Source organism: Panthera tigris, chromosome D4 (genome assembly GCF_018350195.1).
Source record: "Panthera tigris isolate Pti1 chromosome D4, P.tigris_Pti1_mat1.1, whole genome shotgun sequence".
Classification (NCBI taxonomy): Eukaryota; Metazoa; Chordata; class Mammalia; order Carnivora; family Felidae; genus Panthera; species Panthera tigris.
Window position 1 is genome coordinate 88,051,582 of NC_056672.1, and position 21,945 is coordinate 88,073,526.

Consider the following 21,945-nt stretch of genomic DNA (forward strand, 5'->3'; position numbering starts at 1 on the left):
AGACCGTCCGGGCCGGGTGTGCGAGAGGCGAGCGCGCGTCCGAGAGCCCCTCGCCGCCGTTTCTCGGCAGCCACCCGCCTCCCACCCACCCCGCACCCCCCGCACCCACCTCCGCCTCCACCCCCGTCTCTCCGGCCCTCCGCGCAGCCTCTGCCACCTCTGCTGATTCCTCTCCCTCTCCGCCTCGCTCCCCCTCGTTCACTTTCCTCGCAGCCCGCCTCGCCTCCCGCTCCCTCCTGCGTCCTCCCCCTCCTCCCCCTCCTCCTCCTCCTCGTCCTCGTCCTCCCCCTGCTCCTCTTCCTTCTCCTCCTCCGCTCCCCTCTCACCCGCCGCATCCCCGCGTCCGCCCGGCCGTCCGTCCCCGGCGCCGGCGAGCCCCGGGCCGCCCATGATGGGCTCCGTGCTCCCGGCGGAGGCCCTGGTGCTCAAGACCGGGCTGAAGGCGCCGGGGCTGGCGCTGGCCGAGGTCATCACCTCCGACATCCTGCACAGCTTCCTGTACGGCCGCTGGCGCAACGTGCTGGGCGAGCAGCTCTTCGAGGACAAGAGCCACCACGCCAGCCCCAAGACGGCCTTCACCGCCGAGGTCCTGGCGCAGTCTTTCTCCGGCGGTGAGTCGCGCCGTCGAGGCCGGCCGCGTCCCCGCCTCCCGGCGGCCCCGGGTTCCCCTGCCTGGCGACGCGCGGGGCGCGGCCGGGACCTGGGGCGTCGCGGCCGCTCGCGCCAGCCTGGGCGCTGCAGGTGCTCCGTGGGCCTCAGTTTCCCGGAAGCCGAACCGGGGCGCGAGCGGCGAGGCCCGGGCGGGGCGGGGCGGGAAGCGGCCGCGTCGAGGCTGCGGGGCCCGGCGCCCCCAGGCTCTCCCCCCACCCCCCCCCACCCCTGCCCGCCCCTCGCCCCTTTGAGCCGGCGGGTTCCCGGCATTTAAAGCCTTACTAGGCGTGTAATAGCAGTTGACTCAAAAAGAAGGGGTTTAAAATTCATTTAGTTAACTTGGGCTTGACCCGCGAAAGTTCCCACTTAAACCGAGAACTTTAAAAGGGGGGGGGGGGGGCTGGGGCGGGGGCGGGGGGCGGGCGGGCCGGGAGAGAAAGCCGCGGAGGGAGCGAGGGAGAGAGCGAGAGAGCGAGAAAAGTTTCTTTTCTTTAAGATGTCTCAAGGTCTTACTCCTCATTCATCAACCTGCAAACAATATCTTTCCCCGACGCTGGCATCTCTGCGCGTCGCCCTCTCTCTTCCCCCGTGACGATTTCTGTTCCTCTCTTAATTTACCGTGCAGACTAATTCCACTTCCATTCACGCTATGTCAACCACCTAATCCCCCCTCTTTGTAAGGGGAATTCCTCGGCCCCTTTTAAACAAGTCCCCTCCGCATTGAGCTACAATTTACTGCTACAGCATTCTTCCCGGGCTAATGAATTTAGAATTAGCAATTTCTTTCGAATAGAGCCGAATGAATGCTATCACTTTAACAGCGTGACAAATTGCCGGCCGCGCCGCATTGGACACCGTTTAACCCCCCCTTTCAGCCGGCCCGCTCGCCGGCTATTTTCCCAGGTAGCTTAGAGGGGAACCTTGTAAGACATGGAAACCGCCCCTGTGCGCCTGGCCGCCCCCACTCCGGCTGCCGGGCCCGGCCGGGGGGGGGGGGGGGGGGAACCCCTCCGCGGGGGGCTGGGGGCCTCCCGGCTCTTTCCCGCCCAGAGGGGCGACTTCAGGGCTCGCCTGGATCCGGGCGCCGCCCTTTCTGGCGCCCCGGATCCCCGGCGCGGAGGGGGACCCAGGCGGACCCCGGGTCACACGCAGCGCGCCGGAGGCGGCCCGCCGCAGCCCGAGTTTCTTTGCACCTTCCGCCGCCTCCCGCAGCCTGCGGTCTCTTTCCAGCGCTGTCGCCAGTCCGCCCCGAGGTGCGGGGCCTTCCGCACCCCGAAAAGCGTGAGAGCCCCTGGCCGCCTCCGGGGTCCTTCCACGCCGCCCTAGATTCCGTGCGGGGAGGCGCAGGGAGCGCTGAGTGCCGGGGCCGAAGGGCGGTCTCGTCTTGGCCACCGCCTCCTCCTGGGAGCTGGCCTCAGTTTACCCATTTGTAAACCCGCGCGCTGCGACGGGCACGGTAGTTCTTGAACTCTTCCAGGGTGGAGAGCAGGGAGGTTGTGGATGCTTTGAGAATTAGTGGAGAGACAAGAAGAAAGAAAGAAAGAAAGAAAGAAAGAAAGAAAGAAAGAAAAGAAAGAAAGAAAGAGAAGGAAAGAAAAGCGTCCCTAGAAATGAGCCCCAAAGCATCTCTTGCTTTGGAAGGTACGGAGGGTCCCCCGGTTGCAAAGGGAGGAGACTCCACCCTGCGCCCTCCACTCCTCCGCGCACACACACCCCAGTGACTTCTGCAGAGTCATTCCAGGGCGGGCCTGGGGTTGGTCGCGCCAGGCAGGACGGGCCTGGGTCCCTGGTGGGGAAGAGCCGGCCATCCCCTGCCTCAGGCTCTGACCGGGTCCCCCTGCCCCGGCGGCGGTCACAGAGGTGCAGAAGCTGTCCAGCCTGGTGCTGCCGGCGGAGGTGATCATCGCGCAGAGTTCCATCCCCGGCGAGGGCCTCGGCATCTTCTCCAAGACGTGGATCAAGGCCGGCACCGAGATGGGCCCCTTCACCGGCCGCGTCATCGCCCCGGAGCATGTGGACATCTGCAAGAACAACAACCTCATGTGGGAGGTGGGTTCCAGCCGGGGGAGAGGGGCTCGGGCGGGATCCTGGAGTCAGGCAGACGCCGCTTGGTCCCTGGCGCCCCAGCGCTCCCTGAAGCCCGATCCTGCACCTGGATGCCTGAAGGAGCCTCCCCAAACCGCTCGCGGGAAGGCCATTGTTTGGAAAATCTGACCCTCCTCCCCCCCGGCCCACCCTTGGGACTGTTGTTGGCCCCAACTCGCAGAGGAGGGCACTGAGAGAGAGCAGGAGAGGCCGATGCTTGCCCAGGGTTTTGCCGACTGCTGGGAAGGGAACCCGGAGGAAGCTGCAAGGAAAACCCCTCAGAACCACCCGGCCTGGGTGTGAGGGTGGCCAGCATGGAGAACCACAGGAGCTGTGGGTTCTTCCTAGGAATGGGCTTCTCGGCCCAGGCAGAACGATGACAACTGGAAATGATCGGGGACAAACTGGTGTTGAGTCAGCTTTCCAGGTCAGGGGCCCACATTCCACCAGACTATCTCGGCAGCCCAATGAATTATTATTCCCATTTTACAGAAGGAAACTGAAGCCCAGAGAAGCTTCCATTCATCCCAGGCTCTCTGACCCTTCTCTCCTCCGCCAGGGAGGACAAAGCCTCCCCCAAACACTTCCGCTTCCTGGGGCTCCGGCCCGCAGCAGCTGCCGGGGGTTCGGAGCACCCTCTCCCTGATCTCATTCCCCCTCCCTCCATGGATCCACCCCCCAGCCCCCACCTCACCGTCCCTGGAGGAGCCCAATATGACACATCTTGCTTCCGGTCACAGGAGCAGGAGGAAGGGAACAGGGCGATGGTCCAGACGCCTCTCCTGACCTCACCTCCTCCCTCCCTGGAGGCCTGGGCCAGTAGTTACCGGTCCCATTTGTTGCTAGGTTAGCAAGCTGGGGTCCAGCTTGGTCTCTGACTATTCTTGGTAGGTCCCACAAGGGGGGTTAGGCCAGGCCAGGGTGTCACCGTGAGCCAGTCTTCCCTCTCCAGGCTCCCGTGTCCCCCCCTCTGAGGTCCTGGCTCCTCTGAGCTGCTTTGAGGAGCACCTATGCATCCCCAGGGGGTTAGCTGGATACCACTTTGTCCAGTCAGTGATCCCTGGAGACCCTTCTCCTCTGGAGATGGGGAGCCCATGGCAGCAGGGGCCGTGGGGCCCGGGAGACCGACTCCCTGTTGGTCACTTCTAGCTGCCTGGCCTCCGGAAAGTCACTGCGCTGCTCCGAGCCTCCCTTTTCTCAGCTGGAAGACTGAGATGAGAGCTGCTTCCCCTTCCTGGGGCTGTTGCGAGCACGGGGAGAGAGAGTGTGTGTGTGTGTGTGTGTGGATCTGCCGGGCCTGGGCCCGGCCACAGGTGGCGCCTGCGACACAGCCTGCCTCACTCCGTCCCTCGTTTCCCTGCGGGCAGGTGTTCAACGAGGACGGCACGGTGCGCTATTTCATCGATGCCAGCCAGGAGGACCACCGGAGCTGGATGACCTATATCAAGTGTGCGCGTAACGAGCAGGAGCAGAACCTGGAGGTCGTCCAGATTGGCACCAGCATCTTCTACAAGGCCATTGAGGTGAGCGTGTGTCCTGTTGTGTAAGGAAGCGTGGGGCGGCCGGGAGAAGGTGTGCAGGCAGCCTCGTCCGTCCCGGGAACCGCAGGGGATGGAAGGGTGTTGCCTTCGGGCCCCGCTGGCCCTGCTCAGGCTGTACGACCGGGGCCCACGCATCGCGGTCCCTGGGAGCACGAACTTCGTGGCAGGTTTCCTGCTGTGGATCAGAAAGGACAGAACTTTTGACTCGATGCCCTTGTGGATGTCACGAGCACCTCAGCGGTGAGGTCCTTGGATAGCTGCTTAGGGTGTCCTGGGGTCCAGAAGCCAAGAGATACAGAGAGCAAGACGCGGGAAGGCAGCCTGGGGAAAACATCTGGATGGGAGGGAGGGCACTGTGTCTGCGGCATTTTAGCTCCTTGTCCTGCTCGCGTGGGATGCTCATGACATGTGGATCACGACTCTGGTCTCAGCTATCACGTATTGATCCCTTGCTGTGTAAGGCTTCTCCTAGGCTCTGTGTCTGCATCCTCGTTTATAATCCTTGTGCATTTATTTAATCCACGAGGGAGGATTCCACGAGGAGGAAGCTGGGTCTCACTTGGTGGCAGACGGACTCAGGAGCTCTTACCGAGCCTTGCGGGGGCAATGTTAGTGCGAATGCCCATGTGGAGTGGAACTTCTTGGAGGCGAGAGAAAGGGAGAGAGAGCAGACACGTAAATATCACATCCCATGGTTGGGGGTAGCTAAGCCAGGCCCAGGTCACGGGAAGGTTCGGGAGGATGGGAAAAGGAGGTGTTCCCAATAGGGAAACGCTTGGGCAGAGGCAGAAAAGCTGACGGTGTATGGGGAGGGGCTGACGGCGCAAAGCAAGCCAACTGGTGGCCGCCATGATGGCCATGCTGTCGGGACCCTCCTTGGACAGTGTCCCTTGGTGGGAAATTTGCTTACCATCTGGCCCCGGAGTGGAACAAGCTGTCTTCCTTCCCCATGGCAGATTGGTGGTAAGGGCTGTGTGTGTGTGTGGGGGGGGGGGGACAGCAGGGGGATGTTCCCCCCACACTTGTTTGGACCTCATTCTTCCACTCCGCTAGTGGAAGGGGGCAGTGTCCCTTAGGGTGGGGCTGGGCTTGGTTGAGTTTTGGAGGAGTCTGAAGGAGAATGATTTCCCTGTAGTCCATTTTCTCCCCGGGATTCGGAGCCCCAAGTCTTTCTAAGGCCTGAGGGGCACTGGGGCCTAGCAGCTTCTGGAACCGGGGTCCAGTTGTCCCTGCGTCACCAGGCTCCAGGAAATCTCCCAGAGATGACAGCAGGATGGTCTTTGCCTGGGTACTGGTGTGGCCGGGGAGTGGGTCCCAGCTGAAGGGTGGGCCCTGGTGGGGGGGCCAGGAAGTGGAGGGGGACCAGGAGGGTGAAGCGAGGTGCAGTTTCTGGACTGGGGTTCAAGTGAGGGGGAGCAGCATGGGGCTGCGTGAAGGTAGGGCTGAAGGTGGCCTAGGCCCAGGACAGAGGTGGCCGCTGTGACCATGTGGCTGGGCCACCACTCTGTGGGAACAAGGACCCCCTCCCCCCGCCACCGGCTGGCCTCAAATTGGCCTCGGGTGTGGCTGAGCCTCACTGCCAGCAGAGAGCACCCCTGCATCTTCACCCCTCCCACCCTCCCAGCCTCACTCGCACATCCTCCTCCTTGCGCACCGAGTCCCGGCCATCCCGCTACAGAAGAGACCGGGGACGCACACCCTTCGTGTTCCTCGCGTGCACACACATAACACGAGCACAGGTGCACACGCGCGTGCGCATGAGAGAAAATAGGAACGTTCACACGATTCGGGCCAAAGGACTCCCGGCTGGGACAGACTCGGGGGCCTCAGTCTCATCTCCCTGTGTGGGTGTCCCTGCCCAAGGCTCACCAGAGTCAGGAAACATCAATAGAAATTTCTACAGAAATTCCGAGTCAGAGGGCACAGTGGCTGAAGGGTATCTCCAGGGAGGAATCTGAATTTATAAGATAAAAAAAATAAAACCCTGCATTTCATCAGGATTTAAGGTGAGAGAAAAGGATAAGGGGAAGGAAATCGTATCACATATGATACCGTGAGCTAAACACCAGCTGATTTGCCGTTAATGCTTACCCAGGGTTGGCAAGCCTACAGAGGGGACTGTTTGGGTGAGGGACAAGGAAACACAAAATGTCACTTTACTTTCATTTAAACTTTAAAAAAAAATGTTTATTTTTGAGAGCGAGAGAGCACATGAGCGCAGAAGCAGGGGAGGGGCAAAGAAAAAGAGGGAGACACAGAATCTGAAGCAGGTGCCAGGCTCCGAGCTGTCAGTACAGAGCCCGACGCGGGGCTCGAACTCACGAACCGGGAGATCATGACCTGAGCCGAAGTCGGACGCTCGACCCACTGAGCCACCCAGACGCCCCGCATTTTACTTTTAATAAATGAAGCTGGACACCTTCCTCGTGATGGCAGTCTTCTCAAACCATTGTGTGGCAACGTGAGATTCCACTTATGGGACCTGCACACCGCAGGTCTGGACGGGGGTGACCACCCACCGTGCCTCAGGGCGGAGGCCAGCGCTCCCTGGCCCTTCTAGGCTCCACCAGAAGAAATTGCTGCTCCCCCGGGCCACTCCCCGAAGCTTCTGGAATACGTGGGCCATTTGTTCTGTGCGTGTGTGTGAGTCGGCCGAGGAGCTGGGCCTTGGCCATGATCCATTGTCTTAATCTTTCTGTCAACTCAGAGCTGCTGTTTATTTTCCGTAACGGGAACCCATTACTTGCCCCCCAAAACGGGAAGGAACATCTTTCTGCAATAAACAGCATACACGGCGGCTGCCCTCGAAATCCCCACAAATGCAAAATAATAGCCTTCCAAATGGAGCTGGGGTTTCAAGGCCAGCCAGTCGGTGGAGAACCCCCAGGCGGGTCTGGCATCTGGCTGCTATTCCTGGGCCATTCTCCTCGTCGATTTGGCCACAGAAGCATTTACTGGAACGTCAGGTGCCTCAAATGACATTTCTAGAAAGCGCCGAGCACATAGCAAGTGACCACTCAGTGTTGAACAAGTAAGTCTTGCCGCAGGTGATGGGGGCCTGGATCTAAGGTCTGAGCAACTTTTTACGAATCGAGACCTTTCAGCTCTGTGAGATACTATCACTGTCCCCTGTCCCCGTCTTATTTTTTTTTTTTTAAGGTTTATTTATGTATTCTGAGAGAGACAGTGACAGTACGAGCAGGGGCGGGGCAGACAGAGAGGGAGACAGAGAATCCCAAGCAGGCTCCGGACTGCCAGCGCAGAGTCGGACGCGGGGCTCGAACCCATGAAATTGTAAGATCGTGACCTGAACCGAAACCAAGAGTCGGATGGATGATCCACTGACTGAGCCACCCAGGCGCCGCTCACTGTCCCCGTTTTAATGATCATAAAACTAAAGTTCAAGGAGATCGCAGGAGGTTGGTGAGCTGTGATTTGAATCTAGGCCTGTCTGACCCCCCCCCCCCCCCGCCAGGGCAAAGCTGTTGGTCACCATGTCATGGGGCCTCCCTGGCCAATATGTATTTGTTGGAACTCTATTAATTGGTGTGTCAGGACATCTGTGGCACGATGGAAATTGATATTCGTCCAGATGACACGGAGATCCTTCTAGACGAGGGCTTTTGTGCCGCCCGGGGAAAGGGAGGGAGGGCCTCAGAGCCTCCTGGGAGCATGTTCAATAGTGCGACATAAATTTTTATTAGGAAAACAACCCCAAACCGGTCGGTTTCCACTTATAATAAAAATTCAGAAATGGGGCAGAACAAAACTTCTGGGCTGACAGGGAAGGTTAAGAAGCACAAGTTGAGAGGGGTGCCTGGGTGGCTCAGTCGGTTGAGCATCCCGCTTTTGATTTGGGCTCAGGTCACGGTCCCAGGGTCATGGAATTGAGCCCCGTGTCAGGCTCCGCACTAAGCGCAGAGCCTGCTTGAGATTCTTTTTCTTTCTGCCCCTCTCCTCTACTTGCGCACTCTCTCTCTAAAATAAAATAAAATAAGAATTAAGAGCATGAGTGGAGCGATTATGTAATTTGTCAAGGAAAGACTCAGGCCCCGATATTCCCCCCAAGTCTTGGCAACGTAGATTTTATGGTACGCGACTCGGTTTCTTTGGGAATTATTTGCTTTATTGTGTGTCCTGAGCCAGCGCCTAATGTCCAGAAAAGTGAATAAATAGCTGATTCTGGTTCTCCGGGCTCCAGTGGAGAGTCCTGCCAGGGCCACGCCAGAGTGTTGGCCATAAGACACCACGGAAGGATCTGGAAGGCCTGATGGGCACCGTGGCTGTTCTTTGCTCTCAGGCGGTCAGCTGCCGGGACCCTGGGAGTCTGGACAATGGTGCCAGGATCTCAGGGAGGAGGCTACGGGTCCGGTCTGAGGGTCTCCTTGTCTCCGTCTCTGGGGTTATTGCATGAGGGGTACCAGTGAGCAAGCGGGGACCAGATGTCCAGGTCAGGGGCTGCCGCTGGCTTCCCAGAGCTCGGGAAAGATCCTAGAGGCTCCACTTCTGACCTTCCCCAGTGCTGGTGGCTTCTCCAGATCTGGCGAGCTGTGTCGTTCCCAATTCCAGTAGATTCTTCTTCAGAGATTTTCTTTCTTTTATGTATGTATGTATATGTATATGTGTGTGTGTGTGTGTGTGTGTGTGTGTGTGTGTATGTATATAGCTTGAAAGTAATATTTGTTCATTGCTTTTCTAAAAATCCGCTATCTCTTCTAGAAAGCAGAATTCACTCTGCTCCTCACGAACCTTAAGTCAGCATGTTTTAATCGTCTCAAAATGACAAACCCTTCTGTGGAAAGAAGCGTAGAAAACTGGTGATGGTGGCTGGGCATCCAGGATGGGAGGGAGAGTTACTTGTCGTTATATACCCCCCCTTATGTGTTGACACGTTTTGGTCAATGTGTCTGCATCGTGGTTTCAATTTCTGAAATTAACTAGTAAAATTAATTTTCAGACGTTTAAAAAATGTGTTGGTAAATACACGCGTCACTCTATATCAAAAGTCGATATTGAAGCTCTTATTTAAAAAATAATATTCCTGGGGCGCCTGGTCGGCTCCGTCTGTTAAGTGTCTGACTCCTGATCTCGGCTCAGGTTGTGAGCTCACGGTTCATGAGTTCAAGCCCCGCGTGGGGCTGTGCGCTGATGGCGTGGAGCCTGTTTGGGATTCTGTCTCTCCTTCTCCCTGCTCCTCCCCACCTTGTGCTCACTCTCAAAGTAAATAAATAAACTTCAAAAAAAATTTTTTTAAATAATATTCCAAACAACCATTTTTAAAATAATTTTTAAATGTTTATTTATTTTTGAGAGACAGAATACAGGCCAGGGAGGGGCAGAGAGAGAGGCAGACACAGAATCCGAAGCAGGCTCCAGGCTCCGAGCTGTCAGCACAGAACCCAACACGGGGCTCGAACCCACAGACTGTGAGATCATGACCTGAGCCAAAGCCCGATGCTCAACCGACTGAGTCGCCCAGGTGCCCCTCCAAACAACCATTTTGAATAATAATACTCAGAATCTGTGCAGTCCCAGATGTTCTTGGCTTCTGGTTCCTCACCATTGTTGTTGTCGCGTTCGTTTTAGATTTAATAACGATCGCTATTGTCTATTACAAGGAGAAGGCTGGTGTTGACTTAGATACTTGATTCCTACACTGAGAGTCTGGAGGTAGAGGCGAAGATCAGGGCAACATCCGCCGGGGGCTTGCTGAACTTCCCATGCACATCACTGCCCTCCCTGGGGGTGCCCCTGCCCCAGCCAAGCCGGAAGCAGTGGCCCGATCTCGGGCTCCCGTGCTTGGCGCACGCGGCCCCAGCCTGTGCTCTTGTCGGGTCACCGAAGGCAAAGCCACCAGTCATCCTGGGCTTTCACTGTGCCAGCGGCCGGAGCCACACTGCAGGCTCTGTGGGGACCACTGGGGGATCTGATGCTCCACGGAGCGCTGCCAGCTTCCTGAGAGGCTGGTGGGCTTGGGGAAAATTACAACAAGCGCTCCTGTGTCCGTCCACCTCGCCAAGGTTTATGTGCGGGGCTCCGCGGAGCCCTGACCCCGTGAGACCAGAGCAATGGTGCTGTCCCTGTTTTACAGTCGAGGAAACTGAGGCCCGGCGACGGAAGGCAAGCTGCCCGAGGTCACAGGCTCGGCAGCTAGGGAGCCCAGGTGGCCCCTGACAGCGTGACTTCAGGTCCTGAGTCAGAACCCTCTGCGGGAGTGTCTCCTGTTGGGACAGTCTGACGGGGAGCCTGTTGCTTTGGAACCATGATTCTGGAAACGGAAGCTAGGAGTCAGGACGGTGTCGGAGATGACTTGCGATCAGAGTGTCAGAGTTGGGGGACCTCAGGGCTCATGTTCCCCCACCCCCTCATTTGAGGAGACAAGCTTAGAGAGGCCAAGGGCTGGCCTAGGGTCACACAGGGACCAGATGGCGGAGGGCCCATCCACACCTTCCCTCAGAGAGCAGCCTTCGTCACAATGAACTGATCTTCAGTTGTTCTGGTTCCAACCTCGTCTTTTCTAGGGGGACTCACAAAACCTCTGTCTTCTCTGACCCCTTTCCAGCAGGGCCTCCACCGCTGTCCCACAGACTTCTGGGACAGCGGCCATGACTGTGAATGACCTTGAGGACTGTCCCTGTGGTGCCAAGTTCTAGTCTGCCTGCTTTCTTTGAGGCACCACCTAATTTTCCTGGGGTTCGGGGGCTGCACTTTCCATATTCAAACCCTGGCATCCTCTGCTTGGTTTCTGGTCACTCACTGACCCTGAGGGCTCGACGTGATGCCCCATGGGTGGGGGCGGGGAGGGGGAGCTGTTGGGAAGGGACCCGGGGACCCCGGGCTGAGTCTTAGGAGGACGCAGTGACAAGGCCCCTCACACACTTGCCCTCTCCCACTCCTCTCCTTTCAGATCGAGCAGAGCTGGCTGGTCTGAGGGTTGTCCTAGCTCTGACCGGGGGAAGGAAGCGGTGGTGGCCAGAAGGGTTCCGCCTGTGGTGGGGGTCTGCAGGCCAGAGCCCCACGGAAGGGGCGGGGCCTTCTCTGCAACCAGGGAGCCCGAGGGAGGGGGCTCCTATCCTTGCGTGATTCCAGATACCCCCAGATGGTTTCCGTGTGACCTTTGTTGCTGCAACTCCGTTCAGTTGGTGGACGACCCGTGAGGCGAACAAACCACTTGCTGCCTGGGGGTGTCCAGCTTTCTCTGGGAAGGTCAGAGAGTGACCCACGGGCTGAATGCCAAAGTCAGCTCGGGGGGCGCAGGCTTGGGAGGGTGGGGCGCATCTCCTCTTTCCTTTGTCTCTCTCTCGCTCTCTCTAAGATTTTATTTTATTTTATTATTTTTTTTATTTGGGAGAGCACGAGCAGGGGAGAGGGACAGAGGGAGAGAGAGAAAGGATCCCAAGCAGGCTCCACCCTGAGCACATAGCCCGATGCACAGCCTGATCCCACGACTAAAATCAAGAGTTGGACACTCACCCAACCGACTGAGTCACCCAGGCACCCCTTTTAAGATTTTATTGTTAAGTAATCTCTACACCCAACGTGGGACTCGAACTCACAACCCCGAGATCAAGAGTGGCGTGCTCCACTGACCGAGAAAGCCAGGCGCCCCATCTCTCTCATCTGTCTTAGTTGCTGGGGCCTGAAGATTCCCCGATTGGGAGGGGCTAACTGGCTGTCGCCAAAGGCCTGGCGGGCCCCTTGGGATGTCCCCCCTTTCCTCCGGAGTGTGGGGTTTATGGTTAGTGCCACGTCAGGCCTTCCACAGCCTCCCTGAACTGTCCAGGGCCTTCACCCCTTCCCTGGGGCAGGTCCCCGCCCCCCCACCCCCGCCCCGGGGAGTGGCCCTGTCATCATTTGTGAAGTTCTCTCCCATAGAAATGGATTTTAGGTCCGTGTGCCCCAGTATTTCCTGAGGTGAGGGTGTTTCTCAATCGGAATGCTTCTTTTCTAGCATTTGCAGCGTGCAAGGAGTCCCGCAGAGACAGTGACAGGGACAGAAGCACGTGTGATGTGGTGCTGCCTTGTGGGCGCTTTGGATGAGAGGTGTTGCCAGAACATTTTCAGACAAGATGCAACCAAGTCCCCTAGGGTGCCCCGCAGCCCACGCTCCTGGGGCACGCCTGCCTCAGCCCTGCAGACCTGAGGGCTGGCTGACTCTGGTTCCCCTCAGTAAGAAACGAAAAGTTTTCTGGCCTACCTTCTTCCGGAACTTCTGCTTGCTACAAGGCTTCGTTCTGTTGCTGCCAGTTCGGGAGCTCTTACGCGGCTGGGTGGCAGCTGTGTTCCCCGCGGCGGAGCCAGGACAGGGATGGCGAGAAGGCCTGGGCTGGGAGAGGGAAGCGGAGGGCCAGACGGAGCATCCCCCGGACGTCTATGTTTGTGCAGCTCGCTGGGGACGCCTACGGTGGCTTTCTCGGGGCTGACACTGGATCCACATCTCCATGGCAGGCAGAGGACAGCTGCCTCCTGGCTCCGGGGCAGGGGGAGCGGGGAGGGGGGGATGTGCAGACACCCTGAGTCTCACACCTGGGACCGCTGTCTCCCTAACCCCATCCTGCTCTCTTCCCTGTAGATGATCCCTCCTGACCAGGAGCTGCTGGTGTGGTATGGAAACTCACACAACACGTTCCTGGGGATCCCTGGTGTGCCCGGACTAGAGGAGGAGCAGAAAAAGAACAAGCATGGTAAGTAGTCTCCATGAGGCCACGATGAACCCAGAATGAGAGAGTGAGCGTGTGTGTGTGTGTGTGTGTGTGCGCATGTCTTTGTGGCAGGGCGGCTCCTGGCCTCCAGGGATCCTGGTTCCACCTCCAGCAGTATTGAGCACAGGAGACTATTGGCCCAAGCAGGCCGATGCCCCTGGAGCTGCCCACCGCAGTCCCCGCATGAACGGCAGTGTGTTTCCTGGACAAAATAAATGATCTGGGGGCAGGTTCCGTGGGGAGACACCAGAGAGGCAGAGGGTGTAGCGGAAGGAGCAAGGGGCCCAGCAGCGGGAGCCTGGATTGAGATCCAGCTCTGCCTCACCATCTTGCCTTAGTTTCTCCATCTGTGAAGGCAAGATGTTGGGCGAGATGATCTTTAAACTGCCTTCCAGCTCTGGCGATGTACGTGCCCCTCTGTCCCCGGTGCAGGGCCTGGGGCAGGTGCTTGGTATAAACATGTTGATTGAAGGTGGGGCAGAGTGTGCCTTGCCTCCGTGGGTTGTGGGGGGACACTGGTCATCACGATAGAGACCACTTGCACAAGACCTATTTCATGCCAAGTTTATCGAGCTAAACCCTTTACGGGTTATCATCCCACTTGGGTCCTCATAAAGCCCTCGCGAAATTTGGTCGTCTTTAATTTGAGAGGACAAAGCTGAGACCCTGCGCTCCGGCTAATGTGTTACAAACACTAATTTCTCTGATCCTTACAGCAGCTTCTGGGGCTGATGCTGTTATTACTTCCATCTCAGCACTGAGAAAAATGAGGCGCAGTTCCCTGGTACATAACAGGCACCCAGGAAATATCTGTGGGATGAATAAATGGTATTTGGGGGGCCTTTTATGGAAGACAGTCATTTATAGAAGGCTACTTTGAGCCACGTACTTCCCATATACAGGCTAAGGGAGGTAAAGTGCAGCTTTTTGTGATCATCTGGCCAAGTTGTGCATAGCCCCATGAGGTCGTAGTAGGTCCCCGTTTTACAGATGGGAACGTTGAGGTTTCGGAGGCCAAGTCACTAAGGCCTCGAGGTCTCAGCACAGTCTGGATCCAACTCCTATCTGACCCCAAGCCAGGCTCCCTGACGCCCCTCTCATCCCGCCCACCGGTCTGCTCGGGGCCCGCCCGGCCCGGGTCCATCCGAGGCGGGGCCGGGAGGAGGGCGCGCGTGGCGGGGGGGTGCGCGCGTGCCGGGCCGCGGCGGCGCGGGTCGTAACGAGCCTGCTCTCTCCCCCCCCCCCGCCCTCTCCCCGCCTGCTCCCCCCCCCGGGGCCCCGCCCGCGCGGCCAGAGGACTTCCACCCGGCGGACTCGGCGGCGGGCACCGCGGGCCGCATGCGCTGTGTCATCTGCCACCGCGGCTTCAACTCGCGCAGCAACCTGCGCTCGCACATGCGCATCCACACGCTGGACAAGCCCTTCGTGTGCCGCTTCTGCAACCGCCGCTTCAGCCAGTCGTCCACTCTGCGCAACCACGTGCGCCTGCACACGGGCGAGCGCCCCTACAAGTGCCAGGTGTGCCAGAGCGCCTACTCGCAGCTGGCCGGCCTGCGCGCCCACCAGAAGAGCGCGCGCCACCGGCCGCCCAGCGCCGCGCTGCAGGCGCACTCGCCCGCGCTGCCCGCGCCGCACGCGCACGCGCCCGCGCTCGCGGCCGCCGCCGCCGCGGCCGCGCACCACCTGCCGGCCATGGTGCTGTGAGCGCCGCGCGCGCGCCCGCGCCCGCCGCGCCCGCGCGCCCCGCCTCCCGCCCGCGCGGCGCGGGCCGGGACTGCGCGCTCACTCCTGACTCGACCCCGCCCCCCCCCCTCCCGATCCGGCCAGAGGTGCCCCGCGCCGTAGGTGCGCCCCGGAAGTGACCCCCTAGGCAAACAGTCTTCGTTCAGTCTCGCAGGTGAGGACACTGACGGGCGGCTGATCGGCCTCCTCCTCCTCCTCCTCCTCCTCCTCCCCGGGGGTCCCCACGCCAGGCCTCGCCCCCGAGTCTTCCCGCTGCCGTCGAGCCGGCCGCCCGGGCTGGCATCCCTCGGGGGTGGCGGGGCCTCAGCGGGGACGGGGAGCTCGGGAGTGGGGGGAGGACGACCGCCCCGGGCCTGAGGGCGGGGGTGCGGGCCGGTGCGCGCACCGCACCTCCGGCTGCCTCTGGGGACTGGTGCCCCCGCAGGGTCGGGAGTCACGGACACGACCTTGCGACTTGGGGGCTGACGGGGCTCGGGGGCAGCCGGAAGAGACCTGAAACCTGCTCCTCCCTCGTGGGCGGGCCCTTCTCTCCTTCTGGCCACCTTAGTCCCAAAGCCGGCTCCCGGGGAGGGACCGAAGCACCAATACTGTGCGTGTGCCGGGCAGGCTGAGCGCGAGGGCAAACGGAAATCCACCGGAGGACCCGGGCAAGGCCCTCCTCCTCTTTGGGCCCCGGTTTACCCCTTACCGATCTGTAAAATGGGAGAGTTGGAGCCATGCCTCCTCTCCTTCATGTCTGATTTATGTTTGGTAAGAGGAAGATTCCCTTCCCCTTCTGGCCACACGCCTGCGGGAGGAGGGCAAGACTGGCTTCTTCGCCGGCAAAGAACTTCCAAACAGTGCGGGATCCCGGGGCGTGGGGGCGGCGGGGGTGCGGGGTGGGGGTTCGCCCCTTCCACCCGCACCCTCCTTGCCTCCTCCCGAGTCTCCCCAAACTCTGGCCGAGGGCGCCCTCTGGTGTCGCCTGTCCCACCTTGCAGTCCTTTACCAGAATTCCCTAGGGCGTTTTGTAAACTAAAGAAACTATAATAGTAATGAAAAGTATAAAATGTATAGAGTTTTCAAGAAACTGTGTTCTACTTCCAGAAAATGGTCACTTTAACTTTGTAAATATTTATCTAAAAGGATATTTACGAAACTGTGATATATATTATTTGATTGTATATGTACAACTGTAAATACATTTGTACCTCTCTTGTATTCTAAAATAAAAATTACTTGGACCATTTATCACTTAGCATCTGAAGGGGTCGACACATTTGTCCGGAGGAAAAGGAAATATGGAAGGGGCCTAGCAACTGGAGAGGGGGTGGGAAGAAGGGTTGTTTCACTGCTTTTGAAAGTCACCATTGTGCCCTCCCCAAGGAAAATTCTGTCACAACCGGGGTGTCAGCTTCTAAAGAGAAGGCCACAATTCAAAGCAACCGGGAACCTCCGACGGGGCCGAGCATATTCTTTGTGGTTCCCAGCGCTGACTCTCAGATATTGGTGTCCCACTTTGTTACTTGCCCAAAATCTTTACTCACTCCCCCCCCCCCCCATTTTGTGAACAAGTTGAAAGAATTCAAACAGCCAGTGCGGGTGGACCCAGATGGCCACCAAGTGCCCTCCCAGTGCCTAGAATTTCCGAAAGCTTTGGGCACCCATTTCCAGACCCTCCCTGAGGAAGACAAAAGGGCAGGAAGGCCATAGTGCAGGGCCAGGCCCTGGTTCTCCTCTCCAGCACCTCCCGGCTAGGAGGACGTGTGCACACTGGGGAGTGTGAGTTCACACCTGTAATGCAGCACGTGCAAGCCAAGGGTCATGCTTCCAAGCCACTGGCATCCCACAGGGATACTTCTGTGCATCCTCATAAAGCCATGCGTGTGTACATGGGCACACACACACATACCTGAAGGCACTTGAATTCACCCCTTTTTAAAATGTTTTTATTTACTTTTGAGAGAGAGAGAGAGAACAGCAGAAGGGCAGACAGAGCAGGAGAGAGAGAATTCCAAGCAGGTTCCACACTGTCAGCGTGGAGCCCCAATGCGGGGCCCCAACCCATGAACCATGAGATCATGACCTGAGCTGAAATCAAGTCGGACACTCAACCAACTGAGCCACCCAGGCGCCCCTGAATTCACACTTTAAAAAAAAAAATTTTTTTTTTTAGCGTTTACTTATTTTTGGGAGACAGAGTGTGAATGGGGGAGGTGCAGAGAGAGAGGGAGACGCAGAATCCGAAGCAGGCTCCAGGCTCTGAGCTGTCAGCACAGAGCCCGACGCGGGGCTCGAACCCCATGATCGTGAGATCATGACCTGAGCTGAAGTCAGACACTTAACTGACTGAGCCACCCAGGCGCCCCTTGAATTCACACTTTTATCTTCAGGCCATCCCCATTTGGAGTTTCGGGTACTCCGAAAGACTCCCATACTCTGGGGGACTGGTCTTGTATCCTGGTAGATGGGGGCATGGGTAGGGACGTACATCCCATCTGGGGTGTCCTCCCTTCGGCTAAATGGGGAAAGTCACCCTTGGTACTCCTCTCCCCCTGTCACCAACCTCGCCTCTCCTTTGAAACCTCACCGCCAAACTTCTGAGCCTTCCAGTGGCCCCCGGTATTACCCTCCTCCCGCTGTAGGCCCCCAGAGACCTCGTTTTCACGAAAAAAAGCTGAATCCCCTTTCCTGTGGATGCTGATGCAGTTAAACACCCTCCTGACCCATATGCCATGCCTCCCAGAGAGTAATGTTGGCTTCCCAAAGAAGGAGCGTGGGAAGTCAGACCTCAGAGAAGTCAGTGGTGCCTTCGATCAAAAATCGATATCACTCCCTATGGACAATTAATTCCCTTCTGTGAAGTCCCTGCTTCAGATAGATCCCAGGGTCCACAGCCCCGGCTCCAGAACCCACCTGGTGGCAGCAGGCTGTAATTGCAGACTAAAGCACATTTGCTACGCCTGCTGCTGACCTTGTACTGAATGAAATGTGCTGGCATTTCCAGGAGGCGCCTCAGGCCCCTTTCCACAGAGTGCACACCCCGTCCTCCCGGCAAAGCCTGCAAACACAGCCACAGAAATTTCTGGCCTTAGGGATCTAAATGCATTTATTCTGGGAATCCTCCCACGAAGCTGATGTTCTTTTTTTTCCCTCCGTGATGCTCTATTAATATTCATTTGATGCAGGAGAAAACTGAGCTATGAGAAGTCGTTTGCCCATATCACCCAGCCACGACTGGCAGAGCACGTTTCACCAGGGCGGCTGACCCTAGAAACCATGCTCATGAGGACCAGTAGGCCAACCGCTGCCCAGGCAACCCATGGAGTCAGTCCAAAGGGCTTTCTGTTTATCCCACAGGGATGCAGTGTAGACCAGCACTGTATATGGACCTCGTGTCCTTCAACCTTGCAGAACCCGCTTACTCATTTTACGCTTTTTTGTAGATTCCTTAGGACTACTATTTACACGATCGTGTTGTCTACGAGTAAAGACAGTTTTACTTCTTTCTTTGCAATCAAGATGCCCTTTCTGTCTTTTTCTCATCTTGTTGCATGGTTCAGGAACTCCAGGAGTAGAGGGCTCTAGATAGAGGCCACCCAGCCTGGGTTTGAAACCCTGCTCCTCCCTTCACTAGCTGTGTGACCTAGGGCAAGTCAATTAGTGTCTCTGTGTCTCAGTTTCCTCAAATGGAAAAGGATGTCGTGAGGATTCAGTGGGATGATGCAGGTAAATGAGTGAGGCTTGGTACCCGGCACAGAGTAAGGGCTCAATAAACGGAAGTTGTTGGAGCGCCTGGTGGCTCAGTCGGTTAAGCATCCGACTTCGGCTCAGGTCATGATCTCACGGTTTGTGAGTTTGAGCCCCGCGTCGGGCTCTGTGCTGTCAGCCTGGAGCCCGCTCCAGGTCCTCTGTCCCTTTCTCTCTCTCTCAAAAAGAAATATTAAAAAATTAAAAAAATAAATAAACGGAAGCTGTTGTTAATACAGGGATGCCTTTGCTGGGTGAGAAGGGTTGTGGCTCCTTCGGGCATCCTGCAGAGGGCATCTGAGACAGCTGTCCACACACTCCACTCCTACCCTTTGCTATGTCCATTGTCCTTGGATATCTTGAAACGGGAACAAGTCCTGTCCTGAAGTTGCAGCTGCCTTCCCGCCTCAGAGCTGGCTTGCTGGGATGCGTGTCTGTGGAAAGTGGCGAAAGTTATGGATGGCGGACAGTTAACACCCCTTCTGACTGCTTCCTGCAGCGTGGCTGCCTTGGGGAAGTCACACTTCTTGCACGTGGGCTCAGGGCTTCAAAGACAAGGGCTCCAAGAGAACCCTTGGCAGCTGCAGGGTCTATTCCGACCCATCCCCAGAGGGACACAGAGGCACTGACGACATACGCTGTCAGTCTGAGCAGTCTCAAGCCTGCCCAGATACAAGGGGGCAGAAGAAGCATCCGAAAATTCGTGGAGGAGCTTAGCGCCACGGAGGGGCGCCAGGGTGGCTCAGTCGGTTAGGCTTCCGACCCTTAGTTTCAGCTCAGGTCATGCTGTCTCTCGGTTTCGTGAGTTCGAGCCCCGCGACGGGTTCTGCGGAGGCTGCTTGGGATTCTCTCCCTCTCTCTCTGTCCCCCCGCCCCCACTCATGCTGTCTCTCTCTCCCTCCCTCTCAAAATAAATTAATAAATTAAAAAAAAAAAAAAAAAAGGAAACCGCTGCAGACATTGAGGCTGTTTCTGACGTTTTCAGGAGAAGTGATACTTCGATGAGCATCCTTGTGCAGAAATCTTTGTGCGCATCTCTGACCAGAAAGTTTCTGCGGTTGCTTTTCCCGTTGCAATAGAACACAGGGTGAAGCCCCGGGGTGGCCGGTGGGCTCCAGGCCAGAGTCCCTGCTGCCTCTGCTGTCACATTCTTCAAGATGTCCTTGTTGGTGACTTCACTTTCACTTCACCTGGGCCCTCGGCGCAACTGGCACAAGTGTCCAACGCTTCTTTTCTGGGCTCAAATCCCAGCCCCGCTCCGCCCTGAACTCCCGACTGAGCGCCTCGATGGCTGGGGCAGCCGCGCAGCTGGCTCCGTAGCCCCTGCCACGCACTGCGGTGCTGGTAACAGCCAGTGCTTGCTGGATACGTTTATTCGCTTCCACAGCAAATATTTATCGCATGCTATTCTAGGGGCGCGCGGGATTGGTTTTAATCGGGCACAGCAAGACACGCAAACAAGGAAGCGACTGTCACGAAGGAAGAAGCTTGCTATTCTCACAATTCCCCGGAACCCGGAGGCAGGGCACAGTCCACAGGGGTGGATCAGGAGGCAGAGGAAGCAAGGAGAAGATGTGGGAAGGAGCCTTTACTCCAGCTTCCAGGGAAAGGGATGGGTGTGGCAGGACAGGCAGGCTTGGGGAGGGGGGGGTGGTTTGAATATTTTCAGCGGGCTCTGGGGACATAGAGCCTGTCCCTACTCGTCTGGTACCTGATCCTGGGGTATAGGGCAGGTGGGTAGTGGCCCAGAGTGAGCCCTGGAAAGGAGGTGATTGAGAGGTTGGGCTCTGGATTGGTCGGTTTACATTTAAAAGGCACACCCTTGGGGCACTATCTCTAGGCGACGGCTAACCTTGGGAGGGGCCTCAGTTCCAAGCACTGATACACAGTGAACAAAACCTCGAGTCCTTGGTTCTGGTTCTGGGAGTACTCACATTCTAGGGGAGGAAGTCTGCAGTAAACAAACGAGGATATGCAGTGACCAGAAATGAGACAAGGATCGAGTGATAAAAGGGCGACAGAGCATTATTCCAGATAAGGTGGTCAGGGAAGACTTCTCTGAGGAGGTGATATTTGAACTGAGGTCTGAATGAGGAGAAGCAGCCAGTCACACAAAGACTGAAGGGAAGAGAATTCCACGCAGGGAGCACCCAAAGCACACCGGGCTCGGCAGGGCCACCAGTGTGGTGGGTGTAGAACTCAGATGAGACCAGCACGTCTGGCCGCACTGGAGTGAGTAAGGGAGCGGGATGGGAGGAGGGCAGGGGGGGTGGGGGGGGTGGGGGGGTGGGTCAGAGACAGTCAGGGCCCAGGGAAGATGAGTTTGGAGTTTATTCTTGGTGTAAAGGGAAGCTGCCAGAAGTATTCTGAGCAGGCAAGTGGGTTAACCTGATGTGTTTTTTCTTTTCTTTTAAAATTAAAAAAAATATTTATTTATTTTTGAGAGAGAGACAGGGTGTGAGGGGCAGAGAGAGAGAGAGAGAGAGAGAGAGAGAGAGACAGAGCATCCAAAGCAGGCTCCAGGCTCTGAGATGTCTGCACAGAGCCCAACGCGGGGTTCGAACCCACGAACCGTGAGATCATGACCTGAGCTGAAGTCGGACGCTTAACCGACAGAACCACCTGGGTGCCCCTAACCCGATGCGCTTTTGAAAGCTCGCTCTGGCTGAACGTGTGAGCACAATGTGACAACAGGAGGGACTGAGGTTACAACTGTCCTTTCTGGCCTGAAAGCGGATGCTGTCGAGAGCACCCTGCTCTTGGCCTAGGGGCACTCCCAGGTCCAGCTCCCTAGCTGACTGAGCTACCCCGGTTCAAAGGACACCACTGCCCTCTTATGGCTGAGGCCAGGTTCAACAGATGGACCCTTCTCCCACTACTGTAGCTCTACCCCTCTGCCAGACAGAAGGGCGCGTGTCTGGCCTGCCCGCTTAGCAGATGACTCACCGAACCCTGGAATGTATATCCTTGACCACCTTGCAGGATTGGCTTTCTTGACAGATGTAGTTGTGAGCTTTGCTCAGAAAGAAATGCCTTTTTGGAGATTTATCAAACAGCTGGTCTGAGGGTTCTTCAGGAGACAATGGATCTGATTTACCGAACGCAGTGTGCGAGGCTGGTGCGAGTTATTTCATTTAATCCCCTTTAGGGTCCCTGTGCATAAAGCATCATCAGCTCCAATTCCCTGAGGCTGTGGATGCTATAAACCATGCAGGGCAGGGGAGAGGGAGAGGGTGGTGGGAGGCAGGGAGAAGGGAGGAGGGAAACACTCCTAGGAAACCAGACCCGGAGATAAAGCCACATATACATCCCTCTGTCCACCACTGGATCCTTAGAACAGCTCCTGGCACACAGAGAGCGCTCAATTTGTTGTGTGAGAAAATATAAGCCAAGATCTTTATATTATGTACTTGCCCTCCCTGCAAAATATATCTGCCTTGCAAGGTTTGCATATTTTTCTTAGGCGGTTTTCCTTTTAAGTCAGAGTAACCCAG

At 57.2% G+C, this 21,945-nt stretch overlaps 1 protein-coding gene across 1 annotated transcript; it reads left to right on the plus strand.

The window, feature by feature from the left end:
• Positions 1-388: 388 nt before the first annotated feature.
• On the plus strand, positions 389-14,683 carry PRDM12 (PR/SET domain 12). Its single transcript, XM_042965017.1, has 5 exons — positions 389-611; positions 2,510-2,700; positions 4,104-4,259; positions 12,850-12,961; positions 14,274-14,683. Exons 1-5 carry the CDS (start codon positions 389-391, stop codon positions 14,681-14,683), a joined length of 1,092 nt encoding a protein of 363 aa, XP_042820951.1.
• Positions 14,684-21,945: the final 7,262 nt, after the last annotated feature.

Coding starts and splice junctions, on each gene's coding strand:
- PRDM12 (XM_042965017.1), top strand. CDS start 389: ATGATGGGCTCCGTGCTCCCGGCGGAGGCCCTGGTGCTCAAGACCGGG. Junction 2,701..4,103: donor ACAACAACCTCATGTGGGAG/GTGGGTTCCAGC, acceptor CCCTGCGGGCAG/GTGTTCAACGAGGACGGCAC. Junction 4,260..12,849: donor TCTTCTACAAGGCCATTGAG/GTGAGCGTGTGT, acceptor TCTTCCCTGTAG/ATGATCCCTCCTGACCAGGA.